This window comes from Oncorhynchus gorbuscha, linkage group LG05, assembly GCF_021184085.1.
Source record: "Oncorhynchus gorbuscha isolate QuinsamMale2020 ecotype Even-year linkage group LG05, OgorEven_v1.0, whole genome shotgun sequence".
NCBI lineage: Eukaryota > Metazoa > Chordata > Actinopteri > Salmoniformes > Salmonidae > Oncorhynchus > Oncorhynchus gorbuscha.
Window position 1 is genome coordinate 33,579,572 of NC_060177.1, and position 22,481 is coordinate 33,602,052.

At 43.5% G+C, this 22,481-nt stretch overlaps 1 protein-coding gene across 3 annotated transcripts in view; it reads left to right on the forward strand.

The window, feature by feature from the left end:
• The first annotated feature begins 1,759 nt into the window (after positions 1–1,759).
• The window catches only part of adamts18 (ADAM metallopeptidase with thrombospondin type 1 motif, 18), a 53,668-nt gene continuing 32,946 nt past the window's right edge, over positions 1,760–22,481 (forward strand). The window contains exons 1-8 of one of the 3 annotated variants that reach the window (XM_046349658.1): positions 1,760–2,092; positions 2,205–2,283; positions 3,031–3,350; positions 19,380–19,647; positions 20,161–20,360; positions 20,547–20,630; positions 20,739–20,889; positions 21,728–21,833. In XM_046349658.1, coding sequence (XP_046205614.1) covers positions 1,991–2,092; positions 2,205–2,283; positions 3,031–3,350; positions 19,380–19,647; positions 20,161–20,360; positions 20,547–20,630; positions 20,739–20,889; positions 21,728–21,833 — 1,310 coding nt within the window. In that variant the 5' untranslated portion in view covers positions 1,760–1,990. Of the gene's footprint in view, positions 2,093–2,204; positions 2,284–3,030; positions 3,351–18,071; positions 18,199–19,379; positions 19,652–20,160; positions 20,361–20,546; positions 20,631–20,738; positions 20,890–21,727; positions 21,834–22,481 lie in introns of those variants that run through there. The other 2 variants (XM_046349659.1, XM_046349661.1) reach the window with 2 other exon arrangements.

A 22,481-nucleotide genomic window follows, 5' to 3' on the forward strand; every position in this document is an offset into this window, starting at 1 on the left:
TTGGAAGATGTTGCTGTTCACAGGAATCTCCAAATGCTATGTTGAACGAGCACCACAGATGAAGGAGGGGGAGGAAAACGAACAACTCCTTTCCACCACACCTTCACCAAGTCATACAACGTTTACTTCATGAACAACTGTTACATTAGAAATAAATTCAGAATTATTTTAGTTTATTCTGTTTCTAATATTTTTTATGCCTGATGTGAGAAATTTTGTATTGTTTTGTTTTGAAACATTTATTAAATATATATTCAGTCAAAACTGACTTATGATTTTATGTTTGCTAAAATAATGTATGTTTTGTACTGTTACTTTTTGCATACTGAAAAAGTCTCGTTATTTTTGACCTAGACTATGGTCGGGGAAATGTCTACTGTAAAGGTCTACTACCATTTTTTAAATGTTGTAGATTAATTAAATTAGCACATTTAAAAAATAGTTTGTTGCAACTGTCTGGCGAGGAAGTGGGCAAAATGGAATACATTGGAGAAGGAATGGAGAATTTGCGAGAAACCAGAACTTGCACCCTGGTCCTTTCCTCCGTTGCCTTCTTAACAGTTTATAAATTCCTTTTTAGAATTTTTTAAAATCCAGCCTTTGTGGTTTGGAAGGTACAGTGACTATTATTGCTTTAATTTAGTTATCAAACAAATGGGGTTTTGGAGAAGTAGGTACTTTTCTCAAAACAATCCCATCTGGTGGATGGAAAGTGTCATCTTTTTCTTTTTACATGGACTTAGAGTTTGATACTTCAGACAAGGAAAAATGATGGATAGCTAATTAAAATTAAGAAAAATAAATCTGTGCTTTTTTCAATACATAAATGCTTAAATTCTAACAAATAAGTTGTTTTCGGCAATTATCCAAAAACAACTACAAACACGCCATTACTTACCCAATAGGCTGAACAGGTATAATAAACGTGTGTAAAAATAACAAGTGTTCTAGTCCCCTGTAAATGCACCCTGGACAGGTGTAAAGAACATGTGAATAAAAATGCCATTTGACACTTAGAAAAAACAAGTGCAAAATGATCAGAACAAGTGTTCAAATCATGTGTAAGCACACACTGGACAAGTGAAAAAAATCACGTTTGCAAAAATGACATTTGATAATTACATTTCATACAAAGGTCTGTCAGGTGGGCAATTTCTTATAAGACTTTTAAGGTGGAATGAAAATCTGACATCGAATACTAGGCTACACAATTCGTATTTAATCAAATACTTTCTGTATCTTCCTTGGTGTGGAAAGTTGCTTGGACCTGAAATATTCATTTAACATCTCTATATCATTTCCACTGGTCATAGATGTCAGTTCAACGTCTTGTTTTGATTTACATTTGGTTAGTTGTCAACTAAGGTCAATTCAACGTGAAATCAACAACAAAAAATCATAATGCCATTGGATTTAGCTCTCAAAACTGTGTGAAAGAAAATTAAATGCACTTATGTTGATGACTTTTTGCAAATCCAATTTGTTTTCCACGTTGATTCAACATTATCACATATATTTGTTTGGGTTCAAATTACGTGGAAACAACGTTGATTTAACCCGTTTTTGCCCTGTGGGTTGTGTGGGGAGCACGAATATTTTCAGCTCAACACTGAGCCAAAGAGAGTTAAGAGCTTTCCTACACAACAGTAGACTACTTATCACAGAGAAGATGATGCTCTTTGCTGATTGGCCCCGCTTCGTTTCCACCCGCGGGTGCTACTGCTGCTTTACAGTCTGCAGGAGCTGACTGTCACTGTTCACTATAGAGAGCACAGTCAGCACTCCGGCGATTTGCTACCTGTTTCAGAAAGACGCACGAGTGCGCTTTACCTCTCCAGGCACAGCCAAATGGACCCGGCGGACTTGACGTGATTATATGTAAAAGGCACCTAAAGAAATTAGCAATGTCTTACAGTTGCATTATGCGCTGCCGCGGGTTATTACTTCTGTGTTTGTTGAGGAGGTAACAGAGGAGGTATTGCATGCCAACATGGATTGCCTTTTTCTTTTGCTATGGACTTTGCCTATCCCACTTGTCAGCTGCACATCAGTGAAGATTTTATCCACTCTGTGGTTCTGGAACACATTGAAGGCAGGTGACAACTGTACAATCAGATATACGTTTAAATTGCAGTAGGCTGCCTGTTACAGTAAACTGTTGCGCATGTTGTGCCATTAACTTGTTCCTACCTGTCGTTTTGCAGACGCTGCATATCTACTGCTCACATTCCATTTACTCTGTTTCGTCCACTTTTGCCAGTGACACCAGTGGACTGAATCACGGTTCGTATTTTTGCACGGGCCTGTTGTTTACTTCTCTCCATAACAGATAAGAAAATGTTTACTAACAGCATTGTAGTCTGCAACAGTCTGTTATTTTTTTTACAATCCTTTAGAATGAAACAATAACATAGCTAACTGTTCAGAAATAATAAAACGCATTACTTGTATTTGGTGTGTCAGGTTTATCGATGAGTCGCCAGTTAAAGCGCTCATGGTGTCTTGCGCGCATACTGCCTCTCATCTTCTTGGCTGGTAAACTTTAGCCACGCGCGTTATGCCGGTGAAGGAATTCCCTGCAGAAGCGGCAGTTTCCTCATTGAGCAGCCGGATATGGGGCGGGTCAAGTTTAGTTGATTTACATTCTTTGATTTACCAGTGAGAGTGGATGTGACTGTAAAAAACTATCTGGATTTGTTTCTGGGCGTTCCTATTAGGCCTACGTGGCGTCTGATACTGTTTCTAAATAATGGGTGTCTCCGTGTTCTTATTGAATAAATGTTTATTATATTGATATAGGCTATGATAGTGGAAAAAGGTTTATGACTTTTGGATCTGAAAAATGATTTGATGATGTCTAATACTCCCCTCATAAATCAGTTAAATATTATGACACTGTTTGACCAACTATACCATGATCAGTATAATTAGACTAGAGGGAATTGAGATTTGTGCAAATGCCTTGTGCAAATAAGATGAACCCATTGGATGTGGGTTTGGTAAGTGACCTTCTCTGTGGTTCTCCTTCAGATTACGTGTTTGTGACGCCAATTGAGGTGGATGCTCAGGGTGGGTATGTGACCCACGATATGCTGCGGCGAGGCCGGAATAAGAGGTCCCTGCCATCCATGAGGGGCCCTGTACACTACAGACTGTCTGCCTTCGGGTGGGACATGCACCTGGACTTACAGCCTGCCATGGTAGTGGCAGAGGGCTTCTCAGTACAGATACTGGGGACAGAGGGCATCACCACATTGGCACAGGAGCCAGCCCATCAGGACTGCTTGTATCAGGGATTTATACACAACTTCACAGCTTCCTCTGCAGCCATATCTACATGTTCTGGCTTGGTAAGTGTCCCCTTGAGTCCTTACACTTTATCCTGTGTCAGGAAACATTCACCTGTTTTTTTCTTGTGATTTAGACTTTTCATGGATTGCATCTTGTGTCAGTCAAACCACCTTTATAATAGGCAATGTAAGAGACAGTTCTGTTTTTTTAAATTGCTGGCCTTAGTGCCTCTTTCACTAGTTCCTCCCTCAGGTTGGACACGCAGATCACATGTCCCACCCCGGACACTAGGCCTCCATAAAACATACCTTTATTTTTGCCAATAGCATCTACCTCTTCTGCTGGCTGCTTTTTGTCCCTTGTTTGCCCTGCTTCCCCATCTCCCTTGTTCAGTGCAATTAAACCCAGGGTGAAGTTTCAGCCGCTTGGCTGGCAGTGCTACTCTTTGTATTGTCCCTTTCATTAGCTTCTCCACAATAAAACAGCAGTGACCCATTCTTTTAAAACTGTGCACGGACACAATGTAATTTGGGAGCAGTTGCATTTGAATAGACTGGAAGGACTCTTTGACCTGTTTTCTCCTCCCCATTTTCATTTTTCTCTCCCAAGGATGACCCGAGGGCCATCAGATATTCACTTAGTCCACCGTTACTTAAAATGTGCTTCTACTTTTAGATTTCAGACGGAAAGGAGGGAGAGACACATTAAAATACCTACTTTTACAGTAGTACATTAAAACTGGAAAAAGGGTGAAGATCGAAAAAAAAACATGCACCGGAAAGAAGGTCTGTCTGTTACACTGAAAGAGTGCATAGCCTGGAGGACTTTAACCCCACATGTCATCTCCCCTTCACGAGGAGCTTTGGATTAGGTACAAATGAGGACCCATTCATCCCCGTTGATCCTCAGCAGCTTCTTTTGCCCGGAAATGGAGGATAACTGGCAGCCTGTTTGGGTGAGAGCTTGATTTTGTTTTTGTGCAAGAAGAAGAATGTTCATTCCGAGTTTGGAGTGGCGCTCCTAGGGAGGATGGTTGCTCTCTCTATGGGCCTATGGAGGCCGTCTCTGTGGTAGTGTACAGTAGGTCCCCACTGCTGGCACACAGACAGACAGGCTCAGGGTCAGTCAGTCTGCCCACGCTGGTTCTCTTAACTACTGTTTGACAGCATCATGCCCCTAGCAGATGGAGGGGGATTCTGTTTTTAAATCAAGAACAGGCAGACTCTGTATTAAGACCGGGGATAGGGGATTTGCTTAGTAAATCCTGAATAATTTAACATGGTGTTTTTAATTACATTCCTCATGAGAAGGACATGTACTTCCTTTGTGTGTCAATAGTATTTTCTCTTTTTCTCTTTTCTGCTGACCTCAAATGACTTCAAGACACCAGATAAAAAAATAAAAAAACTAGTACAGCTATCGCTGGTTGCACACAGGAGTCTTCTGCCTACATTCTCTGGTACCAGAGGTCACGGTGGTTGACCTTAGTCACTCTCTCTTTCAGGGTCGTGCTGGTCTCAGTTCCTCTGTAGTGCAAGTTCAAAGCTGCTCTCCCATTCCTCTGTGAATGCAGGGAGGGATAAATTAGAGCTCTGCTGTCCTCCTCAGGCCACCACTCCGTACACTGGCTGACAGAGCCAGCCCTTCCTCACAAGGACCAGTCCCCAAGAACTGAACTGAACTCAACAAGAACTGGTCCAGCCCACGACCAGTAGGCTTGGATGCACTCTCTGAGACCTTCCTTAATATGTCATTTATTACCTTATTGGAAGGCGGGAGCGTTGGTGTGTGGGCCAGCTATATTGTTTGGCTGTTGAGCCGTTAGATTGCCCCTTCAGCGGATTCCGGCTCTCTGGCTAAGCGTGTCCGACCATGACAAACTCGACCATGACCTTTCCCAAGCCCCCTCTTCCTCGTTAGGATGCGTGTCTCTCTAGTCTATACAGTTGCAGCCACACCTTTTAAAGTTGAAGTGTTGGCTGAGAAAAACGATGAAACACATTTCTGATAAGACTTCAAGTTCGTCTTGGGCGCATATGTTATGTGGTTGAAATAGTCTGCTTGCATAACAGCGTCAAAGATAACACATGACACGCGCTGTCACTTTTTCTCAAGAGATACTGAAAGAAAGAAATCCGATTTCTCCACTCCTGTTGCCGAGACAAAATGAACATTTGTTGTATAATTTTACAGCAAGAAATGCATAATTCTGCAAGAGTTAATATTATATTACTCTACGTGTGAGAGGTTATAGGCACACAGTCGGTGTCCATATTTCAGTTAATATTCCATTTAACCCAAATTAGGAATATTCTGTTTATTTACAGATGCAGGGATACTCGTGAGCGAGCGGGTGCAGCTTATCCAGAGTAAGATTAAAACCGGGCTATGAGCTACCATCCGGAATACTGTGTGCATGTAAATGTGGTCACTGCGAGGCATCTCTCCTTTCAGTGTTTCCTATTGAAGCAGGTCACTTTCTCTTAGGTAACCACATATATTCCGAGAACACGTTTTTGCTGTTGTTCTTTGCTTTAGAAATGAGCCTGAGAGGTCTAGGTGTATTATTTTCCCACAACCCCTGTGGAGTTGTAGACCTGTTCTAATTAGGGGGTAATTGAGTCTGTTTGGATGTGTACTAGGGGTCTTTTTAATGACCCCCAGGTACTAGGGGATGAGTGTGAAAACTCCCCCCTTTCTCTTTCTTTCTCTCATTCCCCAGCGTTTTGCTCTCAGACACCTCAAAGCAAGTTGTTTATTTTGCTGAGTGCCTTATTGTTGTCGTTGACACCCTAGAGTGTGGAATACCACTCAGGGACAGTTGTGATATCCATTAACAATGAACTGAGGAAAGGAAACGCATCAACAGACATGCACATTTGTCGGTCTCGACGAGGTGTAAGTCGCAGGACGTTCCGCTGTGTGAAAACAAAAAGACGGTCATTCCCTTCCCGTGGGGTGGTATTGGTCATATAACCGGTTTATTGGGATTATTATTGGGAATATTATAGTCCTACATATATTACAAAACATGATTTATAGGTGATGTGGTGGCCATAAATGATTGTCCTGGAGTGAACTTTTCTTTGGAGAGTATCATATTTAAATGCTGTGCACAGGCCTGAAATAAACAAGATGGCTGCAGATCAGTTCTTTCTCAGCACCACATATGACCTACTGTAAGCCACAACTCTCTCTGCTCAGTGTCCCATGGGCTCCATCTCCCCACAATGGGCTCCATATGGATGCAGGGCATACAGGGAGTAGGGCTGAGCCTGATACATGATGAGGGATTCTCAGGTAGGGCTTTGGGCATTTGTACTTGTCCATTTTCATAAGAGGACTGGACAAATTGGAACGTCTGTTGGGCCTCTGTAGTTACAATGGCTCCCTCGTCCCTCTCATAACTCATAGGCTGTTATGCCACATACGACGTGAGCCGGTCGTGTTGTGAGCACTGCAGAGGGCGATTCCCTGGTGGTCTCTGTGGTGACAGTGATGTAGTGCCCACCGCTAGATGCCAGTAGGAGAGGGAGCCAGGCCCTCGCCATTCTGCTCTTGTCACAGGCATTGTGCTCTGGTTTTCTCACGCAAGACGAATGAGGAGCGCTGAAGTGGTCGTCAGTTCACAAAGCAGAATCCATACATATTCCTTGACGCGTCTGTGTCAGCACAGTAGATGCAGTACAGCTTTTGTTAGACAATATGTTATTTTCCAACAGCGGTTCTGGCTTGTTGTGAGATGAGGATAGTGTTTTGACTGGTATGGCTGCTTTAGTGAACATTTGTCTCTGTGTATAAGACGTGCACAAACATGGTTGCAGAACAAATCAAATCAACGTTTATTGGTTGCGTACACTGATTTTGCAGATGTTATCACAGGTGCAGCTAAATGCTGGTGTTTCTAGCTCCAACAGTGCAGCAATACGATGCAATACAAGACACTACACACATAATCCAAAAAGTAAAAACATAAAGAAATTAAGAAATGTCATAACGAATCCTATTAACAACCCAAATAGCACTGTAACAGTAATCAAAATGCAATCTCTACGTATCTACCCTGGATGAATTTACACAAGATATTCTAGGAATTATATGTACAGTTGTAGATATACCAGAGTGAGCTATGTCAAGAATCCAGTATATACAAAAAATATGCGGTGTGTATAAACAGTGTCAATGAAATGAAATGTACAGTATTAAAAATATTAGAATGAGAGAATAAATGATTGAAATACACAGTACAAAACCCAATAGCAAAATGGACAGAATTGCAGGAAATTAGCTTCCGGACCTGAGTCCAGAATCGAAATAATATATATGTATGTGAATGGGGTGTATTGACAGTATATGAATAGAAAATGGTGTGTATAGCATTGAAAAAACATTTTTTTAACCTTTATTTCATCAGGGAGTTATACTGAGACCACGGCCTCTTTTACAGGAATGACAGAAAACACACACATCAAATATAAATGCAAAATGCAAGCAGAAAGAAAAAGCACATTCATACGTAATAAAGTCCCCAATCAGCTGTATAGGATGAGCCATGACTAGAATACAGTATATACATATAAAGTGGGTAAAACAGTATGTACACATGATTAAAGTGACCCGTGTTCAATGACTGTACAAGGGCAACGGTCTCAAAGGTGCAGGGTGGAGTACTGTATGTTAGCCGGCTAGTGACCGTGTCTGTGGTTCAGGGCAGGGTACTGGAAACAATGGTAATTGTAAAGGTGTTAGCTAAATTGAACACAGAACCCTATACAGTATATCCCATATTTACTTTAAGATTGAATCAATTTCTCTTTTCCCCTCATATCCTCTTCTTCTCTCTATTTCTGACCTCTTGTGAGTTTGGGAGTGACCGAGTGCCAGAAATAGTGGACTTCCCAACTTGGCCACCTGCAGAGTCATCATCCACTGTCAGAGGAAGTTGCTTGGTCCCAACTGGTCTGACAGGAAAATGAGTTGAACCTTGCCCATTCGATTCAGCTGATAAGGGGGCTGTATAACATCATTAGCCATGGTGTTTCCAGGCCCACCTCTGCTTTATTTGGAGAACAAGGGTTGCTCAGTGGGTGTCTATGCTCTTTAAAGGCAATTAGTGACGCCACACACTCTGTGGAATGCTCTATGCTAACGCTGAGGCAAACTCAAATCATTATGGGCCAGGTCGAATGATAGACATGGAGACATAGACCGTTCACACAGAAGTGGGCTGTATTTTGGACTGATAATGGCCTGTATCCTTTTACCATAGCTGACAGACACTGAGTGATGTGGATGCTCTGGTCTGCTTTCGCCGACACTGTGGTCACATGTAACACTGAGCTGGAGTGCAGATGTGTTTTAGAGCTTTATAATCACTGGCTTTGAGTTTCTCACACATCTCTCCCAGTCTTTAACGGCATGTAAGCGCTTACTAACTTAAAATATAATGTCATGGCTGGGAGCCTTAAAAGCAGCTACAGTTTACACAAAGACAAGCTAATTACGTTTTCCCCCGCGACAGACCCTAAGGAACGAGCTATAAATTGTGTCCCGTACTAACACTGAAAACACGCATGGCCGAAATGTGTAAGGTTACAGTATGTAGTCACAGGCCTCTGAAAACCACATGAAAGCGAAAGCAAAGTCATGTCGTAATAGCTTCCCTATGGAAGTCCTCTGAGACCATCGGTGTGTTAGCCAACTCCCAACATGTAGACTGTTGGGTTCGGAAAACTGTCTACTCAGAGTAACCATGTGTGTGTGGGGGGGGTCGTCTGATGTCTGCAGGTCTGAGGAGAAGTAGACTGGGGTTGAACAGAGGACATCTCCCTCTAATCTGTGTAACTCTTACAAGTGTACATTTAAGGAGATCACTAGAGGTCTGCCACATCAATATGCCAGCTTTCCCTGAAGTCTGAGGACCTGGTGTCTCTCTACTCCCTGTGGAATTCAATACATCTCAAGTACTTTTCAGATGATGTATGTTATCGTGAATAACATCCATTTCACAGCACTATACATAACAAAACATGTATTAAATGTTTTGCCCGAAAAAATACAGTACATTGAGGTATTAGTATCTGATATGACTGATATTTTATGGCTACAAGTATGTTTATGTTTTCTTTGCATGTTGTCCCTTCAGTGTTGTACTTTTACATTTCATCTTACAGTTCTGCTAGTCTTCGCAGGACTCTCACATACATTTCAGGCAGAACAAGAAGAGAGACGCACCGCATCTCGACAGATGGAATCAATTTCCTCCCATTATCAAGCAAAGATGTTATTAGATATTTTATAGTAAAGTGTGGTATGTTTCTGAGACAAATGGAATACATGTGTGATAATTGAGTGTGAGGTGGTGAGTGGGGTTGGCAGACAATGGGAAGCGCTAGCTAGCTAACAGTGGATTTGCTCCAGGGTGTTGGTTAATTTTGTTGTGGGTTAAAGGGGGGGAGGCACATTACAACAGGAAGTGGCTAGCGAGATTCCAGGCTAATCTGCTAACAGACTGTACACAGATAGAGGTTAGAACCTGGAAGAGGTTCTTTGTCTCCTCCATCTTTGTCTCTTTTACAGTTTCAGTCTGTGTGAGTAATTCTGTCGCTGACAGATTTGTTAATGTGGCGGCAGGGTAGCCTAGTGGTTAGAGCATTGGACTAGTAACCGGAAGGTTGCAAGTTCAAACCCCCCAGCTGACAAGGTACAAATCTGTCGTTCTGCCCCTGAACAGGCAGTTAACCCACTGTTCCTAGGCCGTCATTGAAAATAAGAATTTGTTCTTAACTGACTTGCCTGGTTAAATAAAAAATAAAAAATAAAAAAGCATAGTCCAGGGTAGCTGTACAAAACATATGCAAATGTAAAAAATGGAGTCCAGGGTAGCTGTACAAAACATATGCAAATGTTAAAAATGGGCTCATCTGGGATGAACTACTACTACTATCACCACTGCAAAAAATAGCAGAAAATATAATATCTTTATTCATGTAACGCATAGCCAAGATTTATACAAATAGCAACCATATATCCATGCATGGGCCTATATTGCCTGACAGTGTGCTGGAGTTAGTTGGTAAGATCCCTAAACTCGTCAGTTCAAAGGGCTGGAGCAGGCACTAGACTGACTCGGCTTCCAGATCTTTACAGTGCAGTGGAAAAGTGTAATGAAATGACAGTGAGGGTTGCACTCAAGTCTTGTGGCTATTAAGCCAGTGGAATGTTTTCTAAATCCAGTATAGCATTGTGTATCCTCACCATGTTTGTCAGTGTCTCCTTGCTCTCTGTCCTCACACTGTCTAATCCTAAATTATGGCCAGTGTCGGGGGCTAGCTAGCTGGTTCACAGGGAGGGGTCGTGGCTGTTCTGGCTGCCCAGCTGTGCTGAAGACATCCCGTACGGTTATTCTCTCTCTGTCTGGACACAGTTTTCTAAGGCTCTGCCGAAGTCACGTTAGAGAACAAGGAGGAAAATGTGACACAGGAAGGCAAGGCACACAAGGTACCCGGTGGCTAGGCCAAAATAGACGTCACTGCATTTAGTGTAAACCTCCTTTGATTGAAACCCATCAGTCGGAAAGGGAAATCACTCTGCCTCAACAAAGCACTGGAGCAACACAGAGAACGAGGCTGACAGACATCGACGGACGCCCGAAGCCATTACTGCCCATTACTATCATGGGAGAAACAGAACCAAGTTTGACAAGAGCCCCTGGGTCACACACAGGGCCTTTTGATCCTCATCGGGGGAGGAATGAGCGATACGAGGTGGTTTGGTGGTTCTGTCAGGTCCTGGGGGAAGAGAGATGGATGGGATTATGGTGGACTTGGCCTCCCCAGAGTGCCCCCGTTGTCCCCCTGTCCTGTCCCAGGAGGTGGGAGTCTGGGAGCGGATGCCTGTGCATGGTGGCAGTCTGCCATGGCCCGCCACTGTTTTCACAACAAGAGCTTCTGCATGGCTCCCCCTTTGTGCGCATATGTTTACTTTGCCACCTGCTCGTCTGGGGAAATGTGGATCAGGAGGGTGAAGGGGGAGGTGGGTGTCACACATAGAGAATGGACAGGGGTCATGGGGTGTGAGGGGTTTGGGGGTGTGGATGACAATGCACAGCTATTTGAGCTGGATTTGGGGAGTAGGGGGTGAGATTAAATGGTATTCCATGGCCAGACGGAATGTGTGAGGTTCAGCACTCTAGTCAACGATCTCGGACATGGTCAGAGAGTGGAATTAACTGCTTAACTTGGTCATCAAATGAGAGAAAGGACAGAGGTTTGGGGAAACCAAAGAAAAAGGAATGAATTTTTCTTCATTCACCTCTCTTCACTCGGTCCTTTCTCTGTCTCATGAAATCACATCATCACATAAACGAATGACTAGGCAATACATAATAATATAGTAGTGCTGACCAAAAGAAAATACATATTTTTTCCCCTAGTCTGCCAATGCATACAGAGTCCATTTCACCATTATTCCTCTGTTTGTAACTCACAGTGGATGAGGCCAGGTGGATACATCCTGCTCACCAGCGCTGTCTAACGCTCTCTTTCCCTGCTGACATGAACATCCACAGTAGTGAACTGATTGCCTGTCAGAGGCCAGGGTGTTTATCAGCCTGTCTGTCTGGTCGCTCTGCCAGGCGGAATAAACCAAACCCACAAGCCTCTTCATTCTACAGCAACACGACACATTTCACAGACTGCGATAAATGCACGCTCAGCTAGCACAGCACAGCAAACTCTTCTAGAACGTCTTGGATGCGGTCGTGGCTGCCAGATTAATGTTATCTGTGTTCTTGTCTTATATTGCAAACCTTTAACTGAAGTGCTGTTGCAAATTGCACAACTTGAACTCATTCAAAACTACACTGGACAAAAACATAAACGCAACATGTGAAGTGTTGGTCCCAAAAATGTAAGTTCCCAGAAATGTTCATATATGCACAAAAACCTTATTTCTCTCAAATGTTGTGCGCAAGTTTGTTAAAACCTCTCTGGGATATGTGGGACGCCCACCTGGCCAAAAGCCAGTGACAATGTAGAGCTCCAAATTCAAATAAATTATTATAAAAATCAAACTTTCATGAAATCACACATGTAAGATACCAAATTAAAGCTACACTTATTGTGAATCCAGCCAAAATGTCAGATTTCAAAAAGGCTTTTCAGCAAAAGCAAATGATGCTATTATCTGAGGATAGCACCTCTGTAAACAAAGAGAGAAAGCATATTTCAACCCTGCAGGCGTGACACAAAACGTAGAAATAAAAATATAAAACATGTCTTACCTTTGACGAGCTTCTTTTGTTGGCACTCCAATATGTCCCATAAACATCACAAATAGTCCTTTTGTTCGATTAATTCCGTCGATATATATCCAAAATGTCAATTTATTTGGCGCGTTTGATCCAGAAAAACACTGGTTCCAACTTGCGCAACGTGACTACAAAATATCTCAAAAGTTACCTGTAAACTTTGCCAAAACATTTCAAACTACTTTTGTAATACAACTTTAGGTGTTTTTTGTTGTTGTTGAATTTTACCCCCTTTTCTACCCAATTTCGTGGTTGAAAGCCATGCGTCCTCCGAAACACAACCCACCAAGCCGCACTGCTTCTTAACACAGTGCGCATCCAACCTGGAATCCAGCCTCACCAATGTGTCGGAGGAAACACCGTGCACCTGGCGACCTGGTTAGCGTGCACTGCGCCCGGCCCACCACAGGAGTCGCTGGTGTGCGATGAGACAAGGATATCCCTACCAGCCAAACCCTCCCTAACCCGGATGCTAGGTGCAGCTAGACCACTGCGCCACCCGGGAGGCCCAACTTTAGTTATTTGTTAACGTAAATAATCAATAAAATTGTAGACGGGATGATCTGTGTTCAATACAGGAGGAAAACAAACTGTAGCTAGCTTTCTGGTCACGCGCCTCTATCTAACAGTACACTTGAAGTGACCCTCGTTCTGAACAGGGCTACTTCTTCATTACACGAAGGAAAAACCTTAACCAATTTCTAAAGACTGTTGACATCCAGTGGAAGCGGTAGGAACTGCAAGAACGACCCTTAGAAATCTGGATTCCCAATGAAAACCGATTGAAAAGAGAGTGACCTCAATTTTTTTATCTGAATGGTTTGTCCTCGGGGTTTCGCCTGCTAAATTTACATTTACATTTAAGTCATTTAGCAGATGCTCTTATCCAGAGCGACTTACAAATTGGTGCATTCACCTTATGACATCCAGTGGAACAGTCACTTTACAATAGTGCATCTAAATCTTAAAGGGGGGTGAGAGGGATTACTTATCCTATCCTAGGTATTCCTTAAAGAGGTGGGGTTTCAGGTGTCTCCGGAAGGTGGTGATTGTTATACTCTCAGACATGATTCAAACAGTTTTAGAAACTTCAGAGGGTTTTCTATCCAAATATAATATATATATATATATATATATATATATATATATATATATATATATATATATATATATATATATAAAATCTAATATATACTATATACTAATAATATGCATATCTCTTTGGGGTAGAGGGGTGGGCCTGGGAACAGGAGACAAAGGGCTGTGAGACATAGGTTTAATCCTAGACACATGAAAAGTGGGATGAATACGGAGGGTACGGGGAAACAGAAGATGAACAGCCGAGGGGCTAATGATCTAAAGGTATTTTAATTATAAAATATACAGTGGGGGGGACAAGTATTTGATACACTGCCAATTTTGCAGGTTTTCCTACATTCAAAGCTTATAGAGGTCTGTAATTTTTTATCATAGGTACACTTCAACTGTGAGAGACGGAATCTAAAACAAAAATCCAGAAAATCATTTAAAAAAATTAATTTGCATTTTATTGCATGACATAAGTATTTGATACATCAGAAAAGCAAAACTTAATATTTGGTACAGAAACCTTTGTTTGCATTGACAGAGATCATACGTTTCCTGTAGTTCTTGACCAGGTTTGCACACACTGCAGCTGGGATTTTGGCCCACTCCTCCATACAGACCTTCTCCAGATCCTTCAGGTTTCGGGGCTGTTGCTGGGCAATACGGACTTTCAGCTCCCTCCAAAGATTTTCTTTTGGGTTCCGGTCTGGAGACTGGCTAGGCCACTCCAGGACCTTGAGATGCTTCTTACGGAGCTACTCCTTAGTTGCCCTGGCTGTGTGTTTCGGGTCGTTGTCATGCTGGAAGACCCAGCCACGACCCATCTTCAATGCTCTTACTGAGGGAAGGAGGTTGTTGGCCAAGATCTTGCGATACATGGCCCCATCCATCCTCCCCTCAATACGGTGCAGTCGTCCTGTCCCTTTTGCAGAAAAGCATCCCCAAATAATGATGTTTCCACCTCCATGCTTCACGGTTGGGATGGTGTTCTTGGGGTTGTACTCATCCTTCTTCTTCCTCCAAACACGGCGAGTGGAGTTTAGACCAAAAAGCTCTATTTTTGTCTCATCAGACCACATTACCTTCTCCCATTCCTCCTCTGGATCATCCAGATGGTCATTGGCAAACTTCAGATGGGCAAGGACATGCGCTGGCATGAGCAGGGGGACCTTGCGTGCGCTGCAGGATTTTAATCCATGACGGTGTAGTGTGTTACTAATGGTTTTCTTTGAGACTGTGGTCCCAGCTCTCTTCAGGTCATTTGCCAGGTCCTGCCGTGTAGTTCTGGGCAGATTCCTCACCTTCCTCATGATCATTGATGCCCCACGAGGTGAGATCTTGCATGGAGCCCCAGACCGAGGGTGATTGACCATCATCTTGAACCTCTTCCATTTTCTAATAATTGCGCCAACAGCTGTTGCCTTCTCTCCAAGCTGCTTGCTTATTGTCCTGTAGCCCATCCCAGACTTGTACAGGTCTACAATTTTATCCCTGATGTCCTTACACAGCTCTCTGGTCTTGGCCATTGTGGAGAGGTTGGAGTCTGTTTGATTGTGTGTGGACAGGTGTCTTTTATACAGGTAACAAGTTCAAACAGGTGCAGTTAATACAGGTAATGAGTGGCAGAGCAGTGGAGGGTGTGGAGGGCGGATTCAACCCACACGAGTTGCTGACTCCAGGTGGTTGGGTTTGGCGGAGACAAGGCAGTGAAGAGTCATCTCCAGTTCTTGATTAGCTCGCTCCAACTGGCTGTTGGACACAGAGAAAGCAGTTGGCCGAGGCGATGAGTGGTAGCAGGTAACGATCCTTCACCGTGATGTCATTGAGGCCCTGGTAGTCGATGCATGGGCGCAGGGTTTTGCCCTTCTCCACAAAAAAGAGCTGTAGGGAGCAAGTTAAGTGGCCCAGGCCTTACTGAAAACCTCCCAGAGGTCCTGGTCCTGGGATACTCGAGAATGGCGGAGAGGTCTGGGGCAACTACCGAGCCCACAGGAAGATGTCTCTGGGAAGGCTGCGCTGACTTCAGACAATGGCCATGGCACCCATAATGGCACCAGCAGTTCAGTTTATGATGGGATTACGTCTTTGGAGCCAAGAGAATCCCAATACCTAAGTAGACTTAATCAGCATAAATTGGATTGCCTTGCTGTGGTTCCCTGGTTGATGGGAGTGGTATTGTGAGTGACCTGGCCTATAGAGCGCACGTCCAGCATTCTAACATCCATAGCAATGGGGAGGGGATGTGTGAGGATGCCCAGCTCGGATGCCAGGTTAGTGTCCAAAAAAAACACTCATCGGCCCCAGAGTCTATGAGTACCTGAAGAGATTTCGACTGATTCCCTCACAGCAGGATGGCATGGAAAGGGGTGTGAGTAAGGGGAGAGGAAAAGTTATCCATATGGTCCACCAGAGTACTTGCCCCTTCTTGATGAGCCTGGGTTTTTAATGTGCTGGTAGCTACGAAATGTCCCGTAACTCCATAATATAGACAACTCTGGGTGTGGAGTCGGCATAAGCACTCAGCCGGAGTCAATCTAGCCCTGCCCAGGTGCCTGGACTCCGAAGGAGTCCTCGGCAGCCCTCAGTGATTCCAGAGAGAACTCGGGTGACTTCGGGTTCACTCGTACATGTAGACTTTGGGGTCTCCGGGATTCTTCGGAGGCAAGGTGGGAATCAAGGGCGAACGAGGGCGACAGGGCACAGATTCCCTCTCCCTCCTACTTCCTCGAAGCCTCCCATCGATCCAGGTATAGATACACTGGGGAGAATTAGTAAGATGGGTGACACCTGGAGGGCGGTGGAGACAAGCACAAAGACAGGTGAAACAGATCAGGGTGTGACAATATGAACGGGAACAGTAAAATCGTTTAAATTGTTGTATGTTGCGTTTATATTTATTTTCAGTATACATAAAACTGTCAGCCTGTGGTGAGTAAGTCAAACTGTCAACCTGACTAGTGAGTAAGTCAAATGCATTTTCAGAGGTGTTACAGTAGCTTGGTGCCTTATATTCTGTTCTTGATTGACCTTTGCCTATTTTATGAAATGATATTGTCACTTTTGAGTTGAACCTAAACCCCATTCTCCCCGACCTAATGCTCCATCAAACTACACACACACACACACACACACACACACACACACACACACACACACACACACACACACACACACACACACACACACACACACACACACACACACACACACACACACACACACACACACACACACACACACACACACACACACACACACACACACACACACACACACACACACACGTGCGCACGCACACAAACACACCACAGGGAACAAAGGGTGTTGAAGAAAAGCCTAGCTATCTGCCTCGAAGGATGACAAAGGGACAATATTGGATCTTTTCAATCAGTTGTTGGGTTGCTGACAGGGTTCCATAGAGAGGCTATCTCATACATTGTGGCCCTCCTCTAACATGTAAAGGGAAAGTGAATGCCGCTGTGTTCGGCTCTTTTCGCTAATCAAATTGATTCAGTCCCCTCCAGTTCTAGCTCCGTCAACAGGACCATGCTGATGCTTGAAGAGTAATGGTCTCCCTCCTTAATGAGTTTTTACAGGCAGACTCCGAAAAGGTTGTCTCAACACTTTATTGCTTTCTTTGGAGTGTATTGGAATCCTTTAAATGAAGAGCTGATTAATTAAAGAACAGTTTCTGTCAGAGCTCTGTTCAAAAGGAACTTTTTCACTTTGGGTTGTTGTTTCTGTTGACCTGCAAACATTTTAGACACTACTAGTCAGGAACTTCTCTAACAACCTTTGACCAGTTACACTCTGACTGCTCTCACTATCACTCTCACTATCATCTATAAAGCTGTCTTGCATCATGCTACTTTATATGTTCTACACTGGATCTGACAGCTGTATCCATGGCAACTAGCAGTACTCAGGTTGTGCACAGGAGTATTTCTATGGCCGTGTTTGAGAGGTAAACTACGCTGTAACTGAAAACTGTAATTTATACAGTATTTTGGGTTATTAACAACTGTAAAATATTCAAACATTTTACTTACTTCAAATTATGGTGCTTCAAATTATGGTGGGAAAATGTTGTGGACGAGGAAAGAATTGCTGTATTTAGAATGGTACTGTTCCTAGAATACTTGTCATGCCCTGACCTTAGAGAGCTGTTTTATTTCTCTATTTGGTTAGGTCAGGGTGTGATTAGGGTGGGCATTCTATGTTTCCTATTTCTTTGTTTTTGGACGAGTGTGGTTCCCAATCAGAGGCAGCTGTCTGTTGTTGTCTCTGATTGGGAATCATACTTAGGTAGCCTTTTTCCTCACCTGTGTTTTGTGGGTAGTTGTTTTCTGTTTAGTCTCTGTTACCTGACAGAACTGTTTCGCTTTCATTTTGTTACTTTCTTCGAGTGTTTTTTTGATCATGAAAACTTTTCACGCTGCGCTTTGGTCCACTCCTTCTGACGACAGGCGTTACAATACAAGGGCCGGGACGATACAAGTATCGCAATACTAGTTAGTATCGTGGCAAGGAAACAAAACACCAGGCGGATTGAACTTCTTTAGGAAAACAGCCCAAATGTTGGAAACAAACATTATGTTGTCATTGTATTTATTTTCCAAGCTATAGCACACAATATTTTACTTACAGCAGGTTTTTAAAGGAACAAAAAGTTTGATCTGTTTCATGTTTTCACTTTTGGGTAACGTATCTTTTGGAAGGCCAAAAACCTTTTGGGGTGCATAGAATTGTTGTTAATGGCTCATTAACATATTTTGAGACATGCCTTGTAAGAGGCTATATTTGTTGCACCCATGAGTGAGAATGCTGTACAAATTTAACTCCAATGTGGTTATAGTACCCCATCAATTTAAAATGTATAGGGGACAGATTGCAGTGGCAGCAAGTCTTGAACCTTTGGTCTGTCCTGTCCGTTTGGTCTGTTTTGCCCTGTAGTTGCCAGTTTGAAAGCCGTTATTGAGGCCTCTAAGAAAGGCAAGTGATATAAAACACCAAATATGCATAAATGCATATTTTTACAGTGAAATACAAACCCCTCCCCTCAATGAATTTCATTTATCCATTCATTCATTCTGATTACGGTAGCATTGACTTTTGTACAGTTATAATACAGTCAATTCTGCAGCATTGTTCTGTGTGTCGTTACACAGTACTTGCTTTGATACCATATTTATATTACAGTTGGTGTACTGCAATATGAAATACATAATTTTACTTGCCACTAAACTGCCTGTAAGTTACTGTCAAATTCACGGCAACCCCTTTACAGTGTAAAAGTTGGTGCGAGATGGTCTCTGAAACCACTACCCTTCTGGGTTAGGAATCCTGTGTTGAGGAGCAGCTGCCCCAGAATACCTCTGATACCCTGTTCTATCATCCTGACAGACAGTAAGTCACATCCCTGTGGGAGCCTGACCTAAGGAAACACCTATGGAGACAGCACGTTGTCCCAGGGTTTCTTGTGTCTGTGTCTGGTTTGAGATGACTCCTCGCTATTTTTATGTCCCTTCAGGCCTTATACAAGAACTGCTGACAGACCTCTTACTTACGCCATTCCTTAACACATGCCAATCTACATGACTTATTACTGACCCGACTCTCACCTTCATCCCCCATCATGAATGTTTAATGTTGATGAATACATCTAATGCCCAGGGGTATCTGTGCTCTCCAGTCAGGTCTGATCCGGATGTCTGATGAGGAGTACTTCATCGCCCCCTTGCCACAGCACTTAGCTGCAGAGCACAACTACAGCTCCCCGAGTGGACACCACCCACACGTGGTCTACAAACGCTCGGCTGAACACAAAGTCCATGGTGGCCAGGGATCTATCCACAGCTCGCAACCTGACAACCCATATCTGCAGCACCATCATCAGCATCACCACGGCGACCAGCACGGGAAGCTGCAGAGACAACACTTCTGTGGACGCCGCAAGCAATGTATGTAAGGGAACGTCCTTATTATTATGACTGCCTTTGATTGGCTCGCATGAGAAACACACATTACAGTCACGTGGGACTGTTTGCACAGGACAGTGATAGTAGAGTTGGTAGAGAGACATGCATTGTGGTTTTATCACAGAAACAGAACGATAACAATGCAATAACAAATATAAAATAAAGGTCAAAATGTCCCACTACTGATTGTTTATGATGTAATGTGTATAATGTACTTAGAAAGAAAAAGCGCTCAGATAGTGTAGGGTGTAAAGTAGCTGGCCTTTATTGAAATGAATGCACGCAAGCAGCTTGAGAAGTGAAAGACGTTGAATATTTCCTGCTCTTTTAACTCTCTGCCGGCCCCGTGGTCTTATCAGGGAAAGGTCCAGGAAAAAGGAGGAGCTGTCATTTGAGATCCTTTTCAAAGCATTTTTCCCCCTGTCTCCTCTTTCTCTCTCTTCATATCTCTATCCCTCCCTACCTGCCCTCTATCCCTCTACCATATCTCTGCAGACACTCCCAAGCCCCCTGCTGAGGATCGTCTCGTCATGCCTGATGAGTTTGAGCTCCCAGGCAGGGCGAAGCGATCACCCATCACATCTAACAAGGTGGGGGGCCTGAATGTGGAAACGCTGGTGGTGGCAGACAGGAAGATGCTGGAGAAACACGGCAGAGAGAACGTCACCACCTACGTCCTCACTGTTATGAACATGGTGAGCAGGGGAGGGACACCAGTCAGTCAGTCAGTCATCAGTCATGTAACATATCCCGAAGTAGGTTTTATCCTAAAGAAAAACCCTGGCCTAATCCTTGACCAACAATCAATGTCATGATTTATGTATTTATTTCACACAAAATGTTAAGCAACGATTAATTTGAACCAAAATGTTATGTTTTAGGTTTCCAGCCTTTTCAAAGACGGCACCATCGGAACTGATATCAACATTGTGGTGGTCAGCCTGCTTCTTCTAGAGCAAGATCCAGTGAGTCACATCGATCTGAGTGCCTGACAATAAAATCACCAGCCTCCACAATGTCATGAATTCTCCAGTCTCCCTTTATGATCTATTTCCTCTCTGTCTCCTCCCCAGCTTGGCCTGTCCATCAACCACCACGCTGACCAGTCTCTCAACAGTTTCTGCCAGTGGCAGTCGGGCCTGATCGGGAAGCGCCACGACCATGCTGTGCTTCTCACCGGCCTGGACATCTGCTCTTGGAAGAATGAGCCATGTGACACCCTGGGTAAGGTCTCACCCCAGGGGGGATGGTGGGGTGGGGGGGTGAAGCAGGTCAGCCAGGGCCCCTGTTGGAGATTAGAGCCCTTAGTCATGGTGCTGCTGGGGGATTAGACAGCACCAGAGGTCATGGGGTCACTTCCAGGGTGGGCGGGATCCTACATGCTCTGCCTGGACTCCGGCAAGGGATTTCACCTGCACTAAATACACCCTTGTCAAAACTCACAAACACACACTTACAGTATAGCCATGCATACATGAGCGCACGCACTAACACGCACATACATGCACACACCCACACACATCTTACACCCATCCCGTTCTGTCCTTCTCTTCAATAGTGTGAACGATTGGCAGCATTGTCAGATCAGTTAAAACTGAAGCATCAGCCAACTGTAATTAATTAGTCTCAATGGCCCTAAACCACAAGTATGCACTTTGGGACGTACAGTATGAGGAGCAAACAAGGCCTTGATTTAAATATGCTCTTTGTAACACAACCCACAGCCTTCATGCTACTATACAAAGTGTTCATGCTGTCCGTGGACCAATTAAACCGTAATGGTTGCATTTATTGCCATGTAACAGCAGTCTTGGCTCACTCTAAAAGCAGGATTTGAATTTTTGAGGTTGGCGATAGTAAAAAAAAAAAAAAAAAGTTTGTCTTGTAACACTGCCTACGGCCTTCCTTCTCCCAGAACAGTTATGTTGTCTGGCGGTTTTTGTAGATAGACATAGTAGCTTTGTATGAATACATATTTGAGCCTGATATCTCACCGACAACACTCTTTAACTTTACACCTCTCCTCCTCTCCTTCTCCCTCTTCCTCTGCTTATCTCTGCAGGTTTTGCTCCTATAAGTGGAATGTGTAGTAAATACCGGAGCTGTACGATTAATGAAGACACAGGACTGGGCTTAGCTTTCACCATCGCTCATGAATCAGGCCACAAGTAAGTCCAGCAATGCCCTCGCTATTAGCGCCAGCCATTAGCTTTACCTTCACATAGAGCAGAATAGACCCCCATATATTTTAGGCGAACAGGAGAACACCTAGTACAGGCGATGAACTTGTTACTATATAGTTGCGACGTGATGGCTTTCATTTATAGTGCCACATCAAAGAAGGATGAGTCCATTTAAAGCAACAAAAAATGCAGACCGAAACAATAGCATTGCGCTAGCAAAGCACTTAATTTGATCCATGACAACATGTGAAACCATATGAAGTGCCACAGGCGATGGGTATGCTCGGTTTGTGTTTACACGTTTCCATCGAGATAAGAGGCTGTTTATATTTGACATTTGATATTTGAATTATTACGGTAAAGCTCTTTGTCTGCTTGGCACTCTCTCAACACAAACGGGAAAGAAGCTGTTCCTTCGATACGCCGAGCTGGTAACATGTCAGAATTCCTGTAATTTTCAATGGCTCAATCACATCGGTCAAATTAATCGGAATCATTCCCAGAATTTGCACATTGTTGAGATGAAAACCACTTCCAGGCCAAATACCATTAATCACTGACAAATTGAGGAGATGTCATTTCTAAATAGATGACGTCGTCTTTTACAGACTAGTGAACCTCAGCTATGTACTG